We start from the raw sequence: 24,696 nt of genomic DNA, 5'->3' as shown, positions 1-24,696 counted from the left end.
CTCTAAGGGCACCTCATCAACAGTTGCATAGTCACGCTTTCTTGTGGTTACATTGATGTATTTTAAAAGGTTCCCAAGGCCATCAGAAGGACTTTGCTCTGAGGCAGGACCACTGATGCAGGCTGGCACACGAACCTCCTGAGCCGTGAGCACGCGCGTGGCAGTCTGCAACCCATCTCCTGCAGAGACCTGCTGGTTTGCAGGTACCTACACCCATACACGCTCACAGCTCAGCGGGTGCACAGGGCTCAGTGAGGCCGTTCATTTGTAGAGGAGATGGGTCAAACACATCCAACTCCCGGAGTTTTACGTGTACGCAAACACACACGTGCAAGCATTGATGCTCACCTTCGCACCTCAACTCATCCACAAAATCAGTGCAAAACCCCCACCATTCAGCCCGTTATTTCACAAGAGACAGCTTGCTTCTGAGCACAGGAAGCCTTTGGTACTTCCTAACGTCTTTTCCCATCAGATACTCACATGGGCCAGAAGCAATTCATCTGAGCAGTGACAAAATTGTCTACCACTTTACCTAAACAACCAAGAGGTATCCCCCCAGGGAGACCAAAAATCCCAGCCTTTTGGGTATTTTATAGCGCTGCAGATTCTTTCTGTGCAGAGAGGATGGGGGACCTCATTCATAAACGAGCGTAGTACGAGTCAGTTTTCCAGGCAAGTTTATTCCAAGTTTGGTTCTCCATAGGCTAACCGTAAGAATAACAATCTCAGTCTGAAGAAAAAATTAAAAACCCTTTCAACAGCTGAAAAATATTTCCATAAGCAACATATAATCATTGTGCAAATCAGAGCTTTAGCCGAGAAGCAAGCAAGCCCGTGGACAATCAGACACACGTTGCACGCCGTAGGATTTCAGACATGGGTTTGTGCCACGGGGCCTCCACTGTCAAAGCTCTGAGGTGGCTGCGTGCTACAGCTGTATGGGCACCAGCTCTGCGCAAGGGAGCTGAGTCTGGCAGGAGGAGAGTGACACACCACCAGCAGCACCATTTTGGAGACGCAGGGAGTGCTTGTGCGTGTCCTGCCTTGCGGTCGCAGCCTGCCAGGAGCTCGTCCTTTCTGGGAGGAACGGGTCCCTGCAGTCCCTTTGACGTCAGCGACCTTTTCCAAGTGAGTCAGGACTACTCACAGGAGCAGAGTTTAGTGAGATCATGCTCCTCGTGTCCGTTCCTCACGGAAACATCTCCTGCGTCCCCCAAAAGAAGTCGTTCAGGTCCCAGCAGGCTGGGCTGAGTGTGCCTCTACCAGATCAGAGGGGTAACGGGCCAAGGGCGACGGCAGCCAGACCACTGCCTAGGCATCTCATTTTCTAGCTGCTGCGTTTCAGAAAGACTGAAAAGAGAGAATCCATGCCTTTCTAGGGGTAGATGAGCGGCTCATCAGTGCAAGCTGTAGGGAATACTGTCCCTAGCAAGGAGCTCAAACGCCTTTTCCTTTATCAGAGAATCCCACGTTGTCTGGCAATGCCTGAGCTCTTCTCCTGCCTCCCAGATGTGTTGGGTATATGGGGCTGTCCCACATCTCCCTGCTCTCCATAAGGATCATGGCCTTGATCTCCACCTCAGAGAGACAGATAAACCCAGAGGGACAGAGGTAGTCAAGGGGGACCTGGGCTAGCACTCAATTGGTTCCTCCCCAAAGCTCACGGTTGTTACGTCAAACGCTTCTGAAGCATCTTTCATTTCTTAGACTAAAAGTCCTCCGTGCTCTGTCCCTGCATGTGCTCGCTCTCATCTCCTTACCCACTTTTTTCCAACTCTTTTGCAGATGAAGAAATAGGGAATAAACAGAGGCAGCGATGGTGGGATCAGACATGGTATATGAGGCAATGACATCCTACAGAGAAGGGTCCTGAATGTCTGCAAAGTGACTGCACTTGGGATTCTGGCGTAAACTGTTGTAGACATAAATGGTAAGTGCTGGAAAAATCTTCAAGAAATACTTGGCATAGTCTCCTATTATTTCGCTGATCCTGAAAGAGAACAAAACCAAAGTGGATTTTTAAAGCTTGCCCAAGGAGCCAAGTGTGCAGGATGCCCTGGTTCTTCCCTTGCAGAGGAAAACCCATTCCAGAGGCTTTCTGATAACACAGGAGGGTTTCCTAGAAATCCTTGAGCTGCAACTTTTCTATACCTTCCCTAAGCTCCTCAATCCACTTTTTTTGTTATTCCTCCAGCACCTTCATCTGCCTAATCCCACCTGCATCTTCACTGAAGAGCAGTGCTGGCCACCAACGTCAGTGAAACCATCTAGGAGTTAACACCACCTCTAACCTCACATGTAAGCACCCATGATTATAGAGGGTTGGAGACTCTGGCAGCTCTTTAGGAGTCAAGACCTCCTAACAGGATCTTCTAACAGGACCCCGTGGTTCCTGATCTGAATCTGAAAGAACTTGAGCACAGTAAACATCAGCATTTTGGAACTATTAGCAAGGTAGATAAGGAGGCTTTTCAAAGGTATAAAGGATGATACAAATATCTAAGAGTGATCTAAAAACCCTCCTGGAGTTATAGCAAAAAACCACCAGCCTACAGCAAAAGCAACAGCCCAGAAGGACGCATTCACGGTGTCCCCTGCTGCCGAGCCATGACCTGCCCCAGCTGTCACAGAGACACCTCTCCACCCCACCGGCTGCTCTGCAAAGGCAAGAGTGCAGAGGGAGCTGCCACCACTTCTCTGGAGCTGCTGCCATCCCCTCTGGAGCAGAAGGCTCTGGTTGAGGACGTTCTGGGAGTGATGTGGGAGATGATCTGGGAGTCAGATTTTGCTTCAAAATCTGAGGTCTAATCCTGTGAGCTAACTGCCTTTTCTTACCCTCAGGAAGGTGATTTTGAAGGCTGACTCCAGACTGCCTGCTGCAAAATCTTTCACACGCTATTGTGCTGCCGGAGGAGACAGTCCATTAAAGTTTATCTCATTAGAGTGGCTATCTCCCACATCTATCCTGGCTGCATTCAGCCTTCTGGAAAACCATCTGAAGAAGATTTTGCTCTCAAACTCACTGACGCTTGCAGATACCCAGATGCTCCCTGCAGTGCAACTGTGGCAGGGGCAAGGATGCGAACATGTACCTGGTATCTGGGTGTTCATCCAGGTTTCTCATGAACCTCAGTAGGTCGGTGACATCATTGCTATAATGGCATGCTCCTCCTTTCTTAGGATTTCTCATGATATTCAAAACTTCTCTGTCAATCTGAAAAAAAGAACATAGATTATTCTCTACCTTCCACACACCACGAAAGTGGCACATCTACCTCCACTCACCACAGCCGCTGCCTTTCTGCAGGGACATCACCTTGTGTGAATAAATCTTGTGACCCTTAAAAGCGTATTTCCCCACCATTAGCAGAAGAGTTCGCTCTGCAGGGCAGGCCTTCTGATTCTGCTAAGTGTTTCCTCTCCTGCTTTGCTAGGGCATGACACTCTTATTAGGACTGTCAACATGGCACAGGAGATTTTCGTGCACGCCTGGAAGGCAGGAGGGACTCAAGAGTCTTGATTTAACTGTGTCACTGTCGAGAGGGCCACACGGACTGCCCTCCTGAACTGAGACTGTCAGATCTCAAACGATGCAGCATCTCTTCCCAGGATGCTACCTGCAAAAGCAGGCCTGGTCTCACCGCTTTTGAGCCGATCTAGCAAAATACTTTTGCCAGAAATTTGCTGGCAACAAGGGCCAGAGGTCCTTGTCTTAAGGGGTGACCAATAAACACCCTTGAAGATTTGCCAGCTAATTCTAGAACCACCATCCCCTACTACCACCCCAGTCACCAGAAGCTCCCTTTAGCATCAACGTCTTTAGTCTGGTGTATTTTGACTACGTGGCTTAGATTTAATTGTTTCCCCAGTTATCTGTATTCGCGCGGGGCTACTTTTTCCAGTCACGGCTTTAAATAGGGCCTGTGAAATACTCAGGAAAAGCTTCTGCCTGAAAGTCAACCTCAAACCTCCTCTCCATCCAAAGAGCAGCGGATTACCTCCTGGGTCCACGACGGGTAAGGAAAAACTACAGTAGCATTAGGAGGTTGAAAGACAGCTTTTCGCTTGTGGAGATCTTTGATTTTATTCCATACACCCTTCAGGAAGTTGAACCTGCTATGGAATGATGAGCTTCGTTAGCTGCAACGGGACATTGCCGTTCCCAGCACTACAGGCACATCCCGTACCGAAAGCTTTTCCTTCTACTCCCAGCACTTACGTCTGTTTGCTCCAGAAATAGGGATGTTTGCTCAAACCTTCCAAGCCTCGTTCATCATGAGAGCCCAGGCTACTTACAAGGTCCAGAGCCTCCTCGTAATCTGGGGAATCAGCAGCCAAATCCTTGGTACTGACTTGCTGAAGGGGTTTCTTACCCCCCGTTAAAACATACAGCATGAGCCTGCTGAGGGCCTGCAAAGAAACACATCGTCGCTCACGTGCCAGGCGCGCGAACCTTCCTACCAAACGGAAGAGGACGAGCATTCCTAAATGAGCAAACTGTACTGTGAACACCCGCACGCGCCTACGGGTGTGCAGAAGCGTACAAACGCAAACGTTGCAGCTGCGTGCGCGACGACAGAGGAGACAGACGCTCTAATCGCGCCCACGGGTACCTGTGGATGCCCCAGCACCAGCCACGGCCTCACATCCTAATCATTCCCATTCTTACGCGGTGTCTATTGTTCTATGGGCTTTCCCCAAAATCAAGGGGTTTTCTAGCTGAGGATGCAGAAAGGCTTCCCCTAGGATTCAGAGCAACAGAAAATATCGGAGCGCGCCTGAAATTTTAAACCATACATCGATTCACAGGGAAGTTACCTCTAAATCTGAGTTTACAAGTTCTTTTTTGCCTTCAATCAACTTTCTTTTATTATCGAAGTCCGCCAAGTAAATTTTGCCAACTAAATCTGAGGAAATAAGAGAAATTGTTAATAAATAATGGTGGAAAGCCTTCATACAGTCTGTCACTGACTTCTGGACGGCCCCTTCTTTGGAAAACAAATCTCAAGAGATCTGCTGTGGGTTGATCTGTCTGCAAAGCCCTGGAGAGGAGAGCAGATCCAATGAGACACGGAAAGCTGTTCTGTTCACCCCTCTGTGGCTCCCTGTGAACATACCTATACTTACTCAAAGAGCAGAGCTAATGCCACAGACACCTCATTCTGCATAAAGACATCTGCACTCGTGTTTCATATCTGGTTTTTTTACAGATGGCTATGAAGCATCTTCTCTAAATATGGGTAACAGGAAAGCAAAATGAAAACATTGAGAAAGCAAAACATAACCTATGAAAAAGTTGCTGGGACGCAGATCCTGGTGAGCAAATCCAAGGGAGTGCAGCTCTCTCACTGCCTGGAAGATCATCCGCAGAGCATCTTTGTAATCCATTTGGTCTTCTCGTTCCTGCAGACGTTCTTCAAGGTTTTTCTCCCAGAGAGGGAAGCACAAATACATGTAGCCTTTGGCCTTCTCAGACTGGAAGAGCTTCAGCAGATGTTCACAGTTACCACATTGTTTGTAGAACTCTGTCTCTTTGTCACCCGCCGTACTGCGGCATACTCTTACCGCTACCTCTGTCTCACCGTGGAGCCCCAGGTAGATGCCACCCTGGGAAGTGTTCTGAATTCTTTGCTGGATGTATTGAAACGTCTTCAGTTTGTGAATCATAGGGCGATATATTTTATAAAGATTTTTCAGCTGGTCCCTCCAGCGTCTGCTGTTTGGCTCCCAGTCTTCAAGGGTTTCTGGAACAAACCTGGCATTATGCTGGCGAAGAAGCTCTGCCACCTTGTGAGCACGGTTCCTATTTGCAACAGCAATAAGGTTCCCAACATCAGTCCTTGCTCCTTTTCTACACAACAACTCTGCTATCTTGTAATTATTTTTCTCTACAGCCACCATCAGTGCTGTCTTGCCCTCCTCATCTGCATCATCAATATCTATTTCACCCTTCTCCAATAAAGCTTCCACCAACTCCAGGCTCTGCATTTCAACAGCTAGGATGAGGGCACTTTTCCCACATTCGTCTTTGCTGTTCACATCAATACCCTGGTCCAGCAGGAAAAGGCCTATGGAGACAGCCGACTCGTATCTCTCCTTGGCATAGCCCTCCTGGAGGGCGTAGATCAAGGCATTCCTATCTTTGTTGTCACAAATGTTCATGTCAGCCCCCATCTCTTGGACAAGAGTTTTTACAACCGAGAAGTGACCCCTCCTACAAGCATCTATCAGTGCTGTCGCACCTCCTTTATGCAGTTTCGCTTTCTCCTCGTTAACTACCCTCCTCAAATTCACATCTGCTCCTTTGCTATACAGGAATTCCAAGGCTTTCTCGTTCCCATACCACGCAGCCTCCATGAAAGCCGTGAAGCCGTTGTCGTCACAGTCATTAATATTTAACCCACGATCAAGGAGGAGCTCCAGTATATTCACGTTTCCCACTATCGCTGCCTCAGTAAATGCAGTGCCACCATTGTCCTTCCTGGCATGTGGACAAGCACCCTTGTCCAGCAGAAGCCGGACCAGGTCCTCGTTGTTATCTTGCACAGCACTCTGCAATGGTGTCCAGCCAAACGCTACTTTGGAGTTCACATCCGCCCCTTTCTCCAGCAGCTCCAGCACACGTTCTTGGTTTTTGTTCCTCACAGCAGCATTTAAACAGGAGGCAATGTCTTCTGTTGTCTCCGTGCTGGAAGGGGTAGCTGCCTGCTGCTGGCTGTGAGCTGTGGGCTCCATGATGGCCAGGGGGAGGGCTCCGTACCTCTGACGTTCCTCACCTGAGCCCAGGGATCCCACTGAAGGGTGGGAGAGGTGCAACGCTCAGCGCCTTCGTTGTGGGGGATGCTCTGGGTTTGGCTGACGATACGCGCTAGGTAGGACAGGCTGCTACTTTAATGGCTTTGTGGTCTTCACCTAATTAACAAACAGAAAATCTTGTTTTATTAGACTGGGAAACCTCGCCATTTACATTCGATATCCTGCAGGTCTGTGCGAGAGGCACCTAAGGACAGCAATGCCAGTGCCAGCCCAGAGCTAAGGCCTGGCGAGAAGCACGACTTTATCACTCACCCAGACACACATCCCATCGCGTTCGCTCGCCCGGTCTCAGCACTAATCGCAGCCCAGGCAGACGTTCCCTGGGGGCTGGGGTGTCTGGCTGAGGGGATGGAGGAGAACCCAGGAAGTTCTTGCTATAAATGTTACCTCAGATCTACTACAGTTTAGCTAGTAAAGCGGCCCCCGGTGATGTTTTCAGGCGGAGAACGCAGCAGAGATGGGCATTCTCCTTCAGTTTTGGATGGCAGCCACACACAGAGTCCTGGAAAGTCCCCGATCCGATACCTGGAATAGACAGAGAGCCAGCCTGAATCCCTCCAACCTCCACAGGCAATTAGGAGACTCTACCTGACCAGAAGCCTTTCCTAAGCTTTTCACAACATGAAGAGGTTAATCATGTAGGACCAGATCTATCTATATTTATCTAGTATCTAGGAAAGCTGGAGCCCCAGTGCCCCTTTTCCTGATTGCAAAGGCTGGTCAAAGTGACCAGCACTTTCAGGAGTCACTGTCTGACAAGCTGAAGTGTGAATAAATTATCTAAGCAAATCAGAAAAGAGACAGAGAAGTCTTAAAGTATAAAGCCAAAGCATAAATTCATGTGAATTTACCCTCAGGAAAGCCAAAGACCACTTTAGGATGGTTTCTTCCCCCCTCCCAAGCATAGAATCATCATAGAATGGTTTGGGTTGGAAGGGACCACAAAGATCATCTAGTTCCACCACCCACCCCCCTCCACCACGAGCAGGGACACCCTCCACTAGACCAGGTTGCTCAAAGCCCCAACCTGGCCTTGAACACCCTCACAGGGAAGAATTTCTTCCTAATATCTCATCTAAATCTACCCTCTTTTAGTTTAAACCCCTTCCCCCTTGTCCTGTCACTACACTCCCTGATGAACAGTCCCTCTCCAGCTTTCCTGGAGCCCCTTTAGGGACTGGAAGGTGCTCTAAGGTCTCCCTGGAGTCTTCTCTTCTCCAGGCTGAACAACCCCACCTCTCTCAGCCTGTCTCCATAGCAGAGGTGCTCCAGCCTCTCCACGTTCTTCTCGTCCTGGGGACCCCCGAGCTGGACGCAGCACTGCAGGGGGGTCTCACTAGAGCAGAGCGGAGGGGCAGAATCCCCTCCCTCAACCTGCTGGTCATACCACTGGGGATGCAGCCCAGGACACGGTTGGTGTTCTGGGCTGCAAGCGCACACTGCCGGGTCACGTTGAGCTTCTCACCCACTAACACCCCCGAGTCCTTCTCCTCAGGGCTGCTCTCCATCCATTCTCTGCCCAGCCTGGAGTTGTGCTTGGGATTGCCCTGACCCATGTGCAGAACCTTGCACTTGTTCCTGCTGAACTTCATGTGGTTCGCACGGGCCCACCTCTCCAGCCTGTGCAGGTCCCTCTGGACGGCATCCCTTCCCTCCAGCGTGTCAACTGCACCACACAGCTTGGTGTGGTCAGCAAACTTGCTGAGGGTGCACTCGATCCCACTGTCCATGTGTGAGGCCCTGACAACAAGTGAATGTCGCAAACACCCGTCTTGACATGGACAGGGATGGGCTGACGATGACCAGGGAGTGTTGAACAAGAACGGAGCCTGCGGAGGCAGGATAACGTCTTGTGAGACCACTGCTCTATTCCTGAAACACAGAAACGATGACCATCTGTGCCCTGTGCACCATGTGCCTGTGACAGATCACCACTTGCTTGGTCAGCCCTGAAGGGGGGGGACAGTGAGTGCCCAGGACCCCCAGAACCCACCGACTCATTTCTAGAACATTTCTGAACATTCCTGAGCACATACTGTGCCTGCTCAGTGATGACAGACCCCCGCCTATGGGGCAGGCACATTGGGTTATAAAAAGTGGAAACAGAAGTTTTCGGCGTGCACCTGTAACCGTAGGATAGGGGCTGTGAAACAGAAACTATAGAATCAGGTTAAGATAATGAGTTTGTAACCAAGGTGATAGGTAATGAAGCTAACTGACCATGGCAAGGTACAATGCTGCTATGTTCCATGTACAGTCCCTACCAAACTGAACAATAGGTTTGGAGATATTAATCTTATGAAGTCGTTACGGACAGGTGCATCCACAGCAAGGGTACTGCGCAGGCCCACACGAAGAGGGTCACCCAGCGGACACGGGTGCGAGACCACTGACGACCACCAGAGACCCTTGAGGACCACCGACTCAAATCACTGAGCATGCGTGACGGGGAGGAGAATATGGAAATGGATTCTAAGAAATGATTATCCTAGGACTGCCTTTTCTGAGTAAAACGATGAATATGTATGTTTTGATCCTACATAACCTGTGTGTGGGTGATCACCTGGCATGCACGTTGGGTGGAGCTATCCCCCATGCATCCAGCGCTGCAATAAAGAATGCCTGCCTTTGAACACTACATTGGTGTTACGAGGTTTATTCCCGGATTTCGGTGACACACCCACCACCTGAAGACTGCAACTACGAGCAAAGAACATCGCTGGATCCAAGGGTGGTGATATCTTTTCTCTCTCTCTCTCTTTTCTTTCTCTCTTTCTTGTCCTCTCTATCACTCTCTGTCTGTAACTTAATTTTCGGCACATTAGGGTAATATTGTCACACGTTTTGCTAAACGCTTACCTTTCATAGTTCTGCTAAATTTTGAGCATTGTTATGACCTTTGCCATGCCTCTATCTTTTGTAGTTCCACTGAATTTTAAGTAAATTTATAGTTGGTTTGAACCTCTGAAGCAATTGTCATTACTTCTCATTACTGCGCAGAGAATTAAAAAGTTAACCTCACCCTCACCCCGAGTGGGACAGGACACCGTGCCGCTGACAAAGATGTTAAACGGCGCCCTGAGGAACACCACTTGTCACTGGTCTCCACTTGGACACCGCAACTCTGAGTGCAACCATCCACTGGAAACAAATACCCTATTTCATCGATTTAGACGAACTGCGTTTCTTTGTAGTAAATTCTATGCCTTTTGTCACGTACAAAAAAAAAAAAAAAAATTTGAAATGTTACCTTCCTGGCTGGAAAAGCAGCACAGCATCCCCTGGGCACGGTGGGGCTCAAATTCCTCACCCCCATTGGGAAGGCAGAATCCGGGGAGGGGGAAAGCAGGGGCTGCGCACCTTCCTCCGCCGCCGCCGAACAGCAGAGCTGCAAGTGCCGTACCCTAGAAAATGTTTCAACATTTCTGTCCCATCCCACTGGTTGCGCGTCTGCGCGTTGCGGGTGCCAGCTGATACGCAAAAAGTCCCGCAACCCTGTCCGGTGTCACCCGCCTCCCCCTGCCACGGGAAGGTAAGGAAGGGGTCCCTCTGCCCGGCCAGGAACCCAGACGATGCTTAAAACACCTTCAAAGCCAGGGAGCAGCTTTTCTCAGCTCTTCGCTGCTGCTTCCCAGCAAGCATCCCCAGACAGTATTTGCTTCCCAGCAAAGTCTGCAAGAAAATGCTCTCCCCCCCCCAGGAAGGAGCAGCCCCAGGAGCATTTTATCCACTTTGCGGGGGGATGCTGGGTTGGTTTTTTGGGTTTGTTTTTTGGGTTTTTTGTTTGGTTTTTTGGGGGGGGGGGGGGGTTGGTGGTGATTTTTTTTTTTCCCCCCAGCACACAGCAGAGAGATCGTGAGCAAAGTGCTGTGCCCATGCAGTGTCCCCCCCCTGCAGACCCTGTTTATAAACCTGCTCTCAGCGGTGGTTCAGGAGCTGAAGGCAGAGACACGTTAAATGCTGGGGTTTGGGGGGGGGGGCAGGGGCTTGGGCGTTTTTTAGAGGGTGGGAGTTTGAGTTGGATCTTTATTTTTATTATTATTATTATTATTAAGCTTTTCCTCACCTTTTGGTAAATCCATCCACACCAGGAAACCAGCCACGCTGCTAAACGCCACCCAGGGAACCGCCGAGCTCCAGGTCCGTTGATGCCATAGCCGGTGTGCTCCTGCCTGCACCCAGGCAGGCGAGCAGGCAGCTGCCTGCCCCGGCCACCAGCCCGCTTCCAGGGCGGCACCGCTCCGGGTGGCCACAGCCCCCCCCCCCCCCCAGCCCTTCCTACCCGCCTGCAAAGCACACACAGGAAATACGTGGGGACACACAGGCTATGACGTCCCGCTGTTTCCTCCACCGCCCTGTAACGTCAGATGACCTCACTAGCCCACGGAGTCCGCGGGACGCGCCGCGGGCAGCTCCACGGAGCCGTGTCTGCTGTAAGATGCAGCTCACGCTTGAAACGGGGCTGAAATCGGGGGCGCTGAATTCCCACCCGGCTTTCCACGGCGTGTGGAGACACGCAGGAACCGGGCATCCGCATCTGTGCGCGGAGCCGCGCCTGGATGCAAACGTGAGGGTGCAAAAAGCACACCCTAAAGGGTGCGGGGCTGCAGCCCCACGCACGTTTTACCTGCGGATCCAAATCCTTATGGACCTGGCGTTGCTTGCTCGCATCTGCACGCCCACATTCACAAATGCATTCACAAATGCTCTGAAAAGCTCTGCCGAGGCGGGAGTTGCATCTTTATACCTAACTGTCGTGTTGAGCATCCTGCTTCCCACAGCACGCGGCACACCCGCAAACTCGGGGAACGTCCTGCAAACTCGGGGAACGTCCCGCAAACTCGGGGAACGTCCCGCAAACTCTGGATTGGAGTTTCACAGAGTTCCTGTTGCCTGCCACAGGACACCTTGGCACCGCAAGGGACAAAGGCTGTGAAAACTCAAGGAACGATCTCGAATCACTGTCGAGATCCCATTTTAATTCACAGAATTCTGCCAAACTCAATAGCATCTCTCGGGGTTTGACCAGAGCTGGGGCTGGAAAAGAGACAAGCCGAGCAGGGGCACATCACAGGCTCAGAGCCAACTGTAAAGACGTTAAAAACAAAGTTAACGTTAAAATACGTAACAGTATCACACCACCCAAACATACAAGTACAAAAGCCCTGTTCGGCTTGCTGATTTAATTAAAGTATTTCATTATCTTATGAGGGGAAGATGAGAACCCCTAGGACAGTAGGAACCCAAACCCTAGGCTGCTAGGAACAAGGTGTTTGCAACCGGCAGGGCTGTGGCGGAACGTCCTGTGCCCGCATGCCAGCAAAGGAGGATTTGCTGGTAGTGCTTTCCCTGCCTCATCCCTGATGCAAATTGCTTTCCATAGTCATGCACAACAGCCTAACGCTCGGACCCTGTGACAGGCAGCTTACGGGGAACAGAAGGCCCTCAAAGTTTTTCTGAACATGGGAGTCACAGAGCTCCTCTCCACAACTATTCCTGTAGCCTCCGGGCTACGTAGTTCCTGCTGTATTTGCATTTCTGCAGAGCCCTTCTATGCCCCCAGGAACACAGGGACTCAGGAGATGAGCCGAGGAGACACGGTCAGATGGGAAATCAAGAGCACGGTTATCCAGATCTTCCTTTTCCTCCATCCTGATGTACCTACACCCGTTTTGCACCCCTTCCCCTGAGATAACGTCTCCAAGCATCCATGCCCTGGCCACCAGCCACAAATAAACATGAGCTAAAACATGGCAACAGAAACTGCCTGCCAAAGTCAAAATAATTTTTAAAGTAGCTATGAATAGTAGGATGGCTTTTTTTCTTCATGTTCCCTGTACTTGCTTCCTTATTATATTTCCAAATGGGAATGTCCCAGGGTTTATATGCTTGGCCACATTGATGTGATTTTCAGTGCTGGACCATAGCCCTAGAAAACAGTCCACAGAAGGATGCAGTTCAAACGCTGACAGGTGATGCTATCCATGCAGGAGCATTGACCACATTTTGCTTTGCTGTGGAGTATTTTTACATTCTTTTTACATTTTTAATCTGTATTTGCTAGCCTTTAAGGCTGCTGCTCAATCCTCATTACCACAAAAAAAAAAACCCACAACACAAACCAAACCAAACCAAAACCAAAAAAAAAAACCCCAAAAAAGCAGCACGTCTGCCAGCAGGAGCAGGCTGGAAAGAAGAGGTGAGGGCAACAGCAAGGCAGGCAGGGACCTCACCGAGCAGGGAACCGTGTTCCCAGTCCCCGGGCAAGGAGAGCAGAGCAGGTCCATCAAAAGCATCCCAGATCAGGCAAAGAAGATCAATCAAGAAGCCAGGCTGAGGACCTGAGCTTAAATGCATTTCCCAAGCGGCGGAGGTGGTTCCCCAGCGGCATTTCTCCCAGCTGTTTCCCATCCCCAGCTTCTCCGCACAGGCTGAGCCCAGGTTGCAGCTGCCCTGTGTCAGAGCTGCCCTCCAGCACAGGCAGCCCAGCCCCGGGGAGGCAGGAGGGCTGCAGAGACTGACGCTGCCCTCAGCGCCCCAGCAGTGCCAGAAAGCATCAGTATTATCATTAATTTTTCCTTGGTTCCAGAAGCACCCCGGGGGTAAGAATTCCTGCATGCAGCTGGACTGGGTTGGCAACCTTGGCATTTAGCAGCACGTGTACCGAGAGGGACGGTGAGCCGTATGGAAACGCATCACACGTGACTTCTGGCACTTTATTCGGGCTAAGGCCTTGGAGTGAAAGCTGCAGAGCAGGAAGCAGTATGATACAGGTGCTCCCTCCCCGTCGGCTGGCACGGGGGCTGGCAGAGCGCTGCAAAATGCTGGGCAAGGTGTTTGCAGTATTTGAAATGGCTCAGTGCATCCCCTTTGCTGGTGAGCTCCCTTCAAAAAACGGATTTGAACAACGTTTCGTAGCATTGATTTGCAGTCTGTCTTTAAAAAAAAAAAAAAATCATGGATGTGCACACACACACACGCAAACACATAGGACTTTGCCTGCATATGGGTGGTGGTGTGCACGTGTATCCGTTGCGGTGCGTGCAACAGAAAGCTCAGCATCCATACCCCTATACATGCACATCCACCTGCCCAAATACGTGTCTGCATGGGGCCGCTGGTGCCCGTACGTACGTGCCCTAAGGCCGCCCTGAAGGCTGCTGGGTCCTGCTGGAGCAGAGACCCCCGGCTGCAGGAGGAGAGGGGATGGCTGAGTGACAATGCCACCCCACCGAGCCGCTGCTGGGAACACACAGGGTCCCAGGGCAGAGGGAAACGGGTGGTTTTTTTCCACCAAATAAATCCAGCCCCCATCCTGGCTCATGGAAACCTGGCCCTGGAGCAAGTATGTGTCACACCCGGGGGGTGGGGGGGGGGGGCAAGCGCCAGCCCCCACATTTGCTCCCCGGAGCTCAAATCTTCTCTGCTGCTTCCAAATTTGCAGCCTCTGCCCTGGGAAACTTTGGTCGTGGTTTATTGGAAGCAACCGCAGCCGGCCATGCCCAAAGGCAGTCGCGGGAAGCTTTGGCTCCTCTTTCTCAATGCGGTTTTGTGGGTTGGGTTTTTTTTTTTATCGTCCCAAAACTTTAAAGTTTTTGTTATATTACCACTGGGTTTTGCCAGCAATCACAGAGCACACTCTGGATGCAAGCATGGTTTTCTTGACTGAGATTTCTTTTTGGGAAGCATCTCAGATTTGTCGAGATGAAACTATGCTGCAAATGGGATACTCCAGTATCAGCTGTGAAGTCTAAGCGCTACTGCCAAGGCTGAGACTCAGCCTGGGCCATCCATTCCCACGCATGGCGCATCAAGAACGGACGTAACCCCAAATCTCCTTCTAAAGAAAACTCAAAAATATTTTAATTCTGATTTTTTCTTACTTTTTTGTTGATGAATTAAAAATAAGAAAGAATCAGTTTTAAATTAACTTCAAGGTGTGCAAGACAAAAAATATTTTTTTTTTCAGTTAGAAGCTGCAGTTGGAAAATAAAAAATATTTCGCTTCTAGCTGCTTCCATACTGTTTTGCTGCTGTAAGTTTCTCTTGCCAGATAATTTAAATGCTTCCTGGACACCTTTTAGCTAATTTCTTCCTTCTCCCATGCACTAAGATCAGGTATACGAGCAGACCGCTGCGATTCCGAACTGCCTATCTTGTAAGATAAGGCCAGGTTTAACGAAATAGCGAATAAAAGGTAAGAGGAAGTTTAAACTGCTTTCCTCCAGTTAGGTGGACAACTGTAGGGAACAGGGATGGAGAAGAGTCGGTGTATTTTACAACACAGGATGATGCTTGGCCTCCGCACGGCCGCGTTAGAAGAGACAGAAGGCTTCGTTACTGACGCACGTGCTTGTAAAAGGCTTTTTGACAGCGGGGGCTGGCTGATGCCAACAGTAATATCTCGGGACCTAAGTGCTCCTGACTTACAGCCGCCTGCGATGCCAGCTCCTCCTCGGCAGTCCACTCACACTCTCCTCTGCTGACGCAGGCCAGTTAATTTTGGCTTCCAAAACACCCAATAAATAGAAAGAAGACAACTTAAAAAACATGTTTTGTTTGTTTGTTTTTTTTTTTTTTATTCAGAGCATTAGCATCTCAGAGCTACGCTTGGCTGCTCCCCTCCCTGCATCGCTCGTGCCGCAGGCAGCCCTCCACTTCTCCCGCGGTCCCTGGAGGTGTGCGCACCCCGAAACCCCCCTGCTCTCCCAAAGCATCCCCTAGGGACACGGGGGACTGCTCAGACCTCGCGGACAGCACACGTTGCAACACAAGTGGGGTGTTCTCTAATATCCCCTCATCAGCCAGATGCTTCCCTCCCCCCTTGTAAATGAATTCAATCATCGGTTATGATAAAAAGCCAAATATTATTTATGACGGCGACCCAAAAGCAGTTTTTGCAAACAGCAGCCCTCACTTGAATCCCCTCATGGTTTTAAGACAACGGTGTCTTACTGGTATTAAATAGGTATGGGGAACTGCAGTCCTGCAAAGCGCTCAGAAAATGGCAATACAAACAATGCCAAACACCCGAGCAATTAATATATTTAAAACTTAACTTGTGCTTTCATTCTTGCTTTGAACTGTTCAGTTCTCTTCAATAAGCCAAATACCACGAAGAAGCTTTACTCTTCACAAGTCTGACCCTTTCCTTCCTATTCCTGATGCTGGAACTTTTAAAGCGACTGTAAATGCCCCTCGAGCCACCCAACACAAGCAGCTTGCTTTAGTATGCTTTGCATACTTCATCCAAAATTAGAATGTAAAAATTAATTGAAAGACCACAACCAAAAAAAAACCCCATGTTGTCACAGTATTTTCCTCTTTGCATTTTATTTTATAATGACAATATTATGTTCGTAATGAAAACGGACCATTGTGCGTCATTCACTTCAGTAACATAATGAAGGTGGTTCCAGTTGTAAAAATAAATAATAAATAAGAAAGCAGCTAAAATCTCCCTGTAAACACAGCCGGGACCCACCGGGGCTCAGAGGTAGAACCGAGATGGGGAAAGTGGAAGAGGACTCAGAACAACATCCCCAAACTGGTCCTCGGTCCCTTGCTCTGCTCAAACCGCCGTGAAAACCCCGAGCGACCCAATGCTCCGGCTGATGCTGGGGAGGGCAAAGGATGGTTCCCTGGGCAAGGGGCAAGAACCGGCGGGACAAGGACCTCCAGGTTGGGTCTTTAGGGATCAACGGAGGCACACGTGGCAGCCCTAGGCTGTCTCAGTAGGAAATGGCGCTGGTGGCACGTCCCCCATGGCCCAGCGCAGGACACCCGTGGGCTCCCCGTCACCCACCCACGCGGCTGCTGGCACCGGTGCTGCCGAACGGGATCCGCAGCTCTTCCTTCTGAAGAGCTCGCCCCACAGGTCTGAGCTGACGAAATGTCCTGCCGACCCCCGAGACGCCGAATTCACGGCACGCATCGCTGTTTCGCTCGGCTCCCCGGGTTTCTGCTAAAGTGCTGTGGCTGCAGACTGGTTTCACCGGCCAGGGGAACACCAAGCCCGATTTTAAACCAGGGGAAAGCCTCAGGTTCTGTCTCCCACGTGTCAAAAATAAAGTTTCAAAAGATCACTTGCCAAAGCGCCTGTTTTACACTGCTATTCTCTGTCTAGAAAAAAAAACGCGAGTCTACATGCCGAGAAGCCATCCACAAAGCTGTATTTAAGGGGAGAAAGGAAACAGCACGGACTGTAAAGCATCCTTTCACCGCCATCAATGGTCCTCCGAGCTCATGGGAAACCTGTCGCCTTAGACCCCTCCGGCAGCCCTTGCTTGCTGCTATTCGTGTACCTTGCTCCACGGTTGTGTTACGGACCCACCTGGTCAACTCTCTCAAGTTATTATACAGAAAAGGTGGGAGGCATGCTAAGTGCTACAATATCTAAAATAATTTAATTTACAAGCTCCTTGGAGCAAGGGATGTGTGTATGCTTTCAGCAGTGCTCTTCTAATAAATATATATAATAATAATAATGATAAAATAAATAATAATAATAGTAATTAAAAGTTATGCACGTGACCTAAGATTAGGCACAATTTAAAGGGCACGTAGCTTAAGCGAGGGATAAAAACGTCACTGCTAGGGATACGCTGTACTGGAAGAAGGCGTAAAGCTTTGATGCAGAGCATGCGCAGGAAACGGCAGAAGAAGAATCTCAGGATCAGGACAAGGCAGGCGCGGGGTCCCTCCGGCCGACAATGCCACGTAGTGTCTGGACTTTTATTCTGGATGTTCCCTCCTAGGAAAAGGCCTGCGGGCAGGTCGGAGCTGCAGGCTCCTGTGCTGGCTCTGCAGCCGGCGGCCGATGCTGCGGGCCGGAGGCAGGGTCCTGAGAGCAGGTGGGAGCTCTCTGGCTATGGATGCTGTAGGGAACCCGGTCTCTTTTTCCCAGGCTCGCAACTGAAATCCGGTTTCTTTCTGTCCCCGTGGTGGTATTGGTCTCCAGCCATGCTCAAAGGGAGGCATCGGGTTCCCACCCGCTCTGCTCCTCTGGAGAGGGAGGACCTCTCTTCCCAGCAGCTCCGTGGGAAGTGAGGAGCACTTGAGGTCCTGGGGATCCCGCTAAAATGCCAGGACTTCAGCCGAAACCCCACCGCGTGGACCTCAGCCCTTGCGAACCGTCTCTCAAGCTCTGCCTGGTCCCCCGGCTCATCCCCCCGTGGCGGATTCGGGCTCGGGTCAGGTATGTGACCGCTTGCTGATGCCGCGGCTGGTGGCCTGCTTGGTCATGTCCTGGTAGGAGGCGGACTTCAGGAACCGGGGGTAGGAGTCCTTCTCCATCAAGGTGCGGGTCTTGGCCTGAGCTTCATTGAAGCAAGCGGAGGTGGCACCCGAGAGGTTCTTCCGGGTGATCTCCCTGGTTTCGTGATCAATATTCACCTGCAAGGAAGCAGCGTCCACAAACATTAACTCGGTGTTACATCCCCCTCCCATGGCGGAGAGGAACACTGTTTTCCTCGTCTTCAGATGAGGGTGAAGATACCCACAGGCCTTTATATCCCTTCATGTTGGTGGGCCGTGTGAGGTTAGAAATGAAAGCTCCCATGAACAAGAGCACATCTTCCCACTTTGGTACAACCCACCAGGATATTTTATTCCTTTCCCACCCTATTTGATGCCACAGGACAGAGGGAAAATGCTCTCACCTCCCTGGGCGCCTCAGTTTGGACAAACTCCTCGAAGATCCTGTTGGCCTTGGAGGCCAGCTTGGTTTTTGAACGGGTTTTTTTGAAGTCCTCGCACGCCAGCCAGAAGTCAAGGTTCTCCTCGCTGAACTCCGTCTTCAGGAAGGTGTGGAAGGCCGTCACCCCACCTGGGGAGGGGACAGAAAAACAGTTAATGGGGCTGAAGGCAGGGGGAGGAAGAGGAGGATGGCTGCCAGGCACAGCGCTGCAGGCAAGCATCGCCCTGGGAGCTCAGACCATGACTTCTACAGATTTCCTTTCCCTCCGGGCAAATTCCACCCTCTGAGACACTGCTAATTGGGCTCTAGACTCCAATAAAATCCTTTCCCACAGACGAGTAATCCTCTGGTTTTATTTATCTGACCTTTCTGTAATGAGGCTTCAGAGTATTTTCTTTACAGCTTCGGAAAAGAGCTAATTCTACCTAAGGAGAAATCCACTGAGGTATCAGTACGCCTGCAAAAACCAAGCAGCGATGGCTTTATTTTTGTTTCTCAGCTGAGATCTAGGGGAAACAAGATGCTGAGGCACGTGGGAGAGTAACTGCAGCAAGGATTTCAGAGCCAGGCCAGGGGATGTATTAAGTTCCAAAGCCAGAGATGCTTGTTAGCCATCACAGCATGCAAAGAAGGCTGGAGGGAAAAAAAAAAAAACAAAAAAAAAACCAACACAAAAAAAGGCCTAGCCCCAAACTAGCACGATGGAAGGACTTTCTCTTGCTGTGGAATAGCTTTTAAGGTAGACAACTCCTTTTGTATTAAAATTTGGTACTTCTAATATTGTGTACCCGCTACAAAGCCCAGTGTAAGGGAGGGTTTGTGTGTGGGACTCAAAAAAAAAAAAGGTCCTCTCTCTGGGTCCAGAGGTACCATCTGCACGGGGAGAGGGAGACAGCACCTTATGGGAACCCTGTGCATCACCATACAGAGAGCAAATATCCGAGGGGAAGATAGCCATGCATAACCCAGTAAAGCAGCTGAACTCCTTCTCCCTATGGAAGGGCCATCGCTGGAGGCACAGGACAGGCAGATGGCAGCAACGCAGTTTTCCGAGCAACAAAAGCCTGCGGGGAGGTGGCTGCATTGCTGCGCGAAGGACACCGAGCGCAGGCACGCTGCCTTCCCCTGAGTGCAGGGAGAGGGATGGTCGGGCACGGCGTGACGCTCCCCATGACGGACTGTCGCACACGGGATGCCTACAGCGATGCTCCTGTCCCAAGGCAGCAGCGAGGCATTGCGAGACAGAACCTGTACCCCCCCCCCCAAAAAAAGTACCCAGCCAGAAGAAAAGGGTACAGCTTCGCAAGCCAGGCAATAAGCCCCACGCATCAGCTCTGTCAGGGCAGAAAAGGGGCCTCTCTCTAATTCCTAAACTCATTTGAGGAGGAGACAAGATGTCCTTCGACACTGGCTGCAGGCGTACAGTCACCCCCTCGCTCACTGGGAGGGTGTTTGTCCTACGCGCTCTCACCAAGGGAAAAAAACCCAAGATCCTACTCACTTTTACTCTTCAGGAGCTGGTCGAAGGACTCCCTCCATTCAAGTACCTCTCGTGAGGAGTCTCTGGAAAAGACAAAAGGACGTAAGGCTCGCTGTCCCACTAGTGACACTTCTGCCCCGCAGCAAAGGGTGGGAGCACTTCAGTCAAGCAGCCCCGTTAGTTGGGAGACAGTGCGAGAAGGGAGGCAGCGGCACTCGGCAGGAAACCAAAGCAAGACCCAGTATCCATTACCTGTGGGCTCTCTTTCCTTTCTCCCTTTCTTTTACCTTCCCTGACGGCTCGCCAGACCTCAGCTCCATAGTGCAGCTTTGGCCACGTAGCTTCTCTAGAGGATACTCGGAGGAGCCCTTTTCCGCTGGTACAAGCCCAGCAGAGCTTCCTCTGCAAGAAGACGCCTTGCCTTCAGCAGCAGTTTTTAATATTTTCTTTTTTCTGCTGCTTGCATTCCCTGGGGGTCCCAGAACTGGTCTGAGACACCAGGAACTGCAGGAGCCCTTTGGATTTCTTGCCTATTGCTAAGGCCCTGCTCTCTTCTGCCTAATGCCAGAGCATCAGTTCCCCAGTCTGATTTTATAACTGGTGGAGCTGGGAAGTGATCCGCCTTCCCTGCCTGCCGGGGTGGGACCGTAGGGAGGGTGAGCTGTGCTCTGCCCTCTCTGCTGCGCAGATGGGCAGGAGCATCCCCCAGGGCAGCTTGGTCCATGGGGACCCGTCCCGGGCTGAACGTGGGACACGGCGCTGCTTGGCTTACCTCCGCCTGGAGCCCAGCTGCAGCTTGCTGGAGCTCCCGATCCTGTGTCCCAGCTCTGGTTTATGAAGCAGGATGCCTAAGCGTGTCTTCAGATCCTTGGCTCTGGAAGGGAGGAAGGGGAGAGGTGGGATTGCGGGACCACTGGACTGATACCACACACACCCCCCCGCCTCGCAGGGGCTGCGCCCCACGGACCCGACGCAGCTTGGAGGGGCAGCCCTCGCTCCTCAGCTTCAGTTGCTTCTTTGTTTTCCGATGCACAAAATAAACGCTCCCCCAATTGCTTTTTCTGCTCCCTGGCAACCACACTCAGCAGCGCATTAAGCCCAGGGGACTGTTTCCTCCTGCTCGCTTCCCAGGTAGCGCCGCACGCATTTATAAAGCCCAGCAAGCTTTTTCCTCTGGGGCAGGTAGCAGAGCAGCTGCTGGGTGCCCAGCTGGAGCCCCCACCACCCCCTATCCCTGCCCCCCCAGCTCCCTGGAGCTAACCTGGCTCTTTTTCTCGCTCCCCTCTCCCGGCAGCGCTACACCGCTCTCAAAACACTGGAAAAAAAAGCAGCAATTGCTTTCTGCTTGGCAGAGCGGGAGCATCTCCTTGCTGTGAGGCTGCTGCAGTAGAGCTGATGCTCCCCTGCCTTGTTTTTTGGGGGGGTGGGCGCCCCTGAGTCACCAGGAGCCTGCCACCACACCACGGAGATGTCTGTGCTCCCCGGTGACACCATCTACGTACCCCATGCCTTCGAGACCCGCCGAGCCCGGTTGGCAGCACGATGCTCCTGTCCCAGAGCCCCCCTCTGCGAGAGCCTGGGACGCGGCTGCCCGTCACCGCGTCTCTGCGGTGGTGGTACCTCCCTGCCAGGAGATCTCTGCTGCAATACGGCAGGAGCTGCTGCTAAATCGGCTCCTATCCCCGGGGTCCCCCCCCTCCCCGAGGCAGCCCGCGGCCCTGCTGCTATTTGTGTGCCGCAGCTCATTCAGGCATCCCAAGGCGCTCATATAAAAATAAGTGTTTAAATGTCAAGCCAGCTGTGTGGGGCTTTGTAGCCGTGTTTGGCAGGAGGAGCAACATGTCACTTAACATTTTGACCGTGTTGACAAAAATAGTCCTGCTGCTGTCAACCTGAAGCAAGTTTTGCAGAGACGGAGCCAGAGAAACAGCCCTCATGTGTTTGTACGCCCGGACACACGCAGGGCAGCCCTACCCAGCCTCCTCTCTGCGTGTTTTACCTCTGTGCTCCCCTCCTGGGGAGCAGAACAGATACAGCCAAAACAAATCACTCAAGCCATCCTTCGCCGCGTGTTTCCTCGCGGTCTGCACCCCAGTTTCTACCGAAACACCACGGCCGCAGCAGCGGAGGCTGGCCCGGCCGCTCTGAAGTTAGGTGCATCTTTTCCACCTAACCCTCTGCATCCCAGAACTGCGGCGTGGCGAAGCCCCTTACCTTTCCAGGCAAGCGATGGGGAGCGCAGCTAACCCCCGGCACACGCTGAGAGCTGGGCACCCCGGCATCCAGCAACTCATCGGGTCCTTACGGCAGCGGCAGGGATGTGCAACAGGCAGCTGCGGCACCACCTGCGCCCGCGGTCGTGTGCTGTCGGCTGGAAAAGCAGCGAGGAGCCGTGCTTTATATCGGATGGGAGGCGGGAGAGCTGGGAGGGGGACCCAGCATCGCTCCAGCCTCCAGCCAACCAAAAGCTGCTCTGGCAGCGCCCGGGTGAAGATAACGTTTTAGGTAGGTTGCTTTTGTGCTGTTAAGGGAGCGGGAGGCCCAGGCTTGTCCTTGAGCATCATAGTCGTAACTGCTTCCTCGATAACAGGAAAAAACAGGCTCGTTTCCACCGACGTGCGGAGCCCGCTGAGTAACTGCCGGCGGGTGGGTACGCAGATGGGGAGAGCGAGAGGGACAGGACAGACGCTCTAATGCACGGCAATTCGTCAGCTCGGTCCTGCTGCCCGAGGACTTCCAATCCCCCGCCCTGCCAGCGCCGCAAGAGCATCAGTACGCTGTTCCCCGGGTGGTTTAAGCAGGGGATGCCAGTCCCCAGCGGAGTCAGGCTGCTTCGCGGCATCCCAGGGGCAGCTGCAAAGCCTCAGGGAAGGGTTTGCACTCCCCGGAGCAACGCAATGTGCCCCCCCCCCCCCCCTTGCACTGCAGATACAGCAGAAGTGTCTGATGTTTCCACCTCCCCCCTAATTACACCGCCAGTCCACAACTAGAATAAATAAGGACCGATGTCTGACCCCACGTGCTGGCAGAAGTTGCACTTCATCACAAATTCTCTGCTGGGTCTCTGGTGGGAGAAGAGAAGGGGAGGGGATGCGCATTAAAGAATGTCTGAGCAAAGCCTGGGAAAGCACCTGATAAAGGTGGATCCTAATGAGAACTGACGAGGGAAAGAAGAGACTAAAAACGGGGAGAGGTTGAAAACTGGAAGGGAAACAACTGAACCAGCAAAACAGAATCCTTGCAGTGGGTTTAAGGAAAGAAGGGGAAGGGTGAGAGGGCTGTAGGATTGCCTTTGCTTGTACAGACGGTCTGTGCACACCCACTGCGCGGACATCACTCGATCTAGCACAGGTTTTGGAAGTGCTTGGCCACATCAGCCCAGTGTTTCACCCCAGCTCACTGCCGTACTGGGAGCACTGGGGTCGCAGCGGCAGTGCCGTGTTGACATGGGTATCGGCTCCTGGTACCCACAGGAGAGGGTCACACTCGGGTATTTTGGCACCGGCCACGCACACGTACCCTTCGCACTCGCCTCCCGCCTATAGCAGTCGGCCAACAACAGCAGTCACAGGCCTGGGGTGGTAACAGCCCTTCTCCTCCATTACCTGCATCTCCCTCCATCTCCTCCGCGGTTCTCTGCACAGATGCAGTGCTCAGTGATGCTCTGGTGTTGTTTGGTCTCATCACTTTAGGGCCCGCCCAGTGTTAAGCAGGGCTTCATCTGTGTCCTTTTTCCCTTTAAAACCGCACTCACAGGTTGCAACCCGTTCTCCCACCTACAGATTTGAGAAGCCATAGAATGCTCCGGTGACTCTCCCCAGCGTTTTCCAGAGGCAAACCTCCAGGAGGCTGGGCACGTGTTACAGACACGCAGGACAGATGACTTCTGGCAGCAAGTCCGTGGTCCCCGAGGCAGCCGCTGTGCTGGGAGCCACGTGCTGCTTGAGGCAGCCGGGGAAACTTAACTGTATGGCAAAACCACAGCCGGGACGGCAGCAACAGCCATGGCCCACGGGAGAGGAGCACGGGTGATGTGAGCCAGAGCAGAGAAACTCTGCATATCTCTGCCTTGGTGCTACAGCCTGCTGACACCTCCGCTTTGTTTCAGCCTGTCCCCCCGCCGCTTTTTCCCATGGAAATAAAGCGCGTTGGGCAAGCGCGTGTGTGGTTTTACCGTGTCCCCGCTGCCGCAGCTTTTGAAGCGCTTGGCTCCGGGGAGGCAAAGCTGACGGCAAGGCAGAAGCGAGGAAATGCCTGCGGTGGGAGCTTGGTCCCTGCGAGTCTCCATGCAGGGAAAGACCCCTGTAAAACCTCCCTGGGAGAGAAAGCGTCAACCAAAGGCTGCATCTTCTCAGGCACCACAATCACTCAGAAGATGCACAAAGCCGTAGGAAACGCCACGCTCACGACAGAGCCCCAACGCTTGGGTGCTTGAACCGGTGCACGGCTCTGGGACACCACGCAGTGCAAGTACCGTGCACGCGGGTCTGAGCCCAGGCACAGGAACGGGATCGGGCTGTTCCAGCGATGTCCTCCCCACCAAGGCCAGGACAGACCCTCTGCCCGCTCTGCCCTGGCCACCAGCCCCCTGCCCAAACCACCGGCCGGCACCTCTGCTCCCTTGGGGCAGCTTTTTAACTCTGCCCTTCCATGGGGTGGGAGATGCTGTTCAAGGGCAGGCAGCTCACCACCAAGGGAC

The 24,696-nt window shown here is 52.1% G+C and overlaps 2 protein-coding genes across 6 annotated transcripts; both read right to left on the bottom strand.

Moving 5' to 3' along the window:
- Positions 1–663: 663 nt before the first annotated feature.
- On the bottom strand, positions 664–11,158 carry RNASEL (ribonuclease L). 4 transcript variants are annotated; one of them, XM_075760350.1, is made up of 9 exons: positions 10,886–11,158; positions 10,070–10,223; positions 7,072–7,344; positions 5,289–6,915; positions 4,822–4,910; positions 4,223–4,413; positions 4,002–4,119; positions 3,096–3,217; positions 664–1,993 (listed from the first exon to the last, which is right to left on the bottom strand). In XM_075760350.1, the coding sequence occupies exons 4-9, from the start codon at positions 6,736–6,738 to the stop codon at positions 1,858–1,860; spliced, it is 2,106 nt and encodes a 701-aa protein (XP_075616465.1). In that variant the 5' UTR covers positions 6,739–6,915; positions 7,072–7,344; positions 10,070–10,223; positions 10,886–11,158; the 3' UTR covers positions 664–1,857. The 4 variants fall into 4 exon arrangements, with proteins under 4 accessions (XP_075616465.1, XP_075616467.1, XP_075616466.1 ...); XM_075760352.1 differs by having other exon boundaries at positions 4,002–4,116; XM_075760351.1 differs by lacking the exon at positions 10,070–10,223 and having other exon boundaries at positions 5,289–7,344; positions 10,886–11,112.
- A 6,045-nt stretch (positions 11,159–17,203) lies between these two features.
- RGS16 (regulator of G protein signaling 16) lies at positions 17,204–22,346 on the bottom strand. 2 transcript variants are annotated; one of them, XM_075760348.1, is made up of 5 exons: positions 22,212–22,346; positions 20,770–20,871; positions 20,019–20,080; positions 18,480–18,646; positions 17,204–18,213 (listed from the first exon to the last, which is right to left on the bottom strand). In XM_075760348.1, the coding sequence occupies exons 1-5, from the start codon at positions 22,289–22,291 to the stop codon at positions 18,013–18,015; spliced, it is 612 nt and encodes a 203-aa protein (XP_075616463.1). In that variant the 5' UTR covers positions 22,292–22,346; the 3' UTR covers positions 17,204–18,012. The 2 variants fall into 2 exon arrangements, with proteins under 2 accessions (XP_075616463.1, XP_075616464.1); XM_075760349.1 differs by lacking the exon at positions 22,212–22,346 and adding an exon at positions 21,500–21,725.
- Positions 22,347–24,696: the final 2,350 nt, after the last annotated feature.

This window comes from Balearica regulorum, chromosome 8, assembly GCF_011004875.1.
Source record: "Balearica regulorum gibbericeps isolate bBalReg1 chromosome 8, bBalReg1.pri, whole genome shotgun sequence".
NCBI lineage: Eukaryota > Metazoa > Chordata > Aves > Gruiformes > Gruidae > Balearica > Balearica regulorum.
The sequence above is the reverse complement of the archived record's forward strand: the minus strand, read 5'-3'. Positions and strand labels throughout refer to the sequence as shown.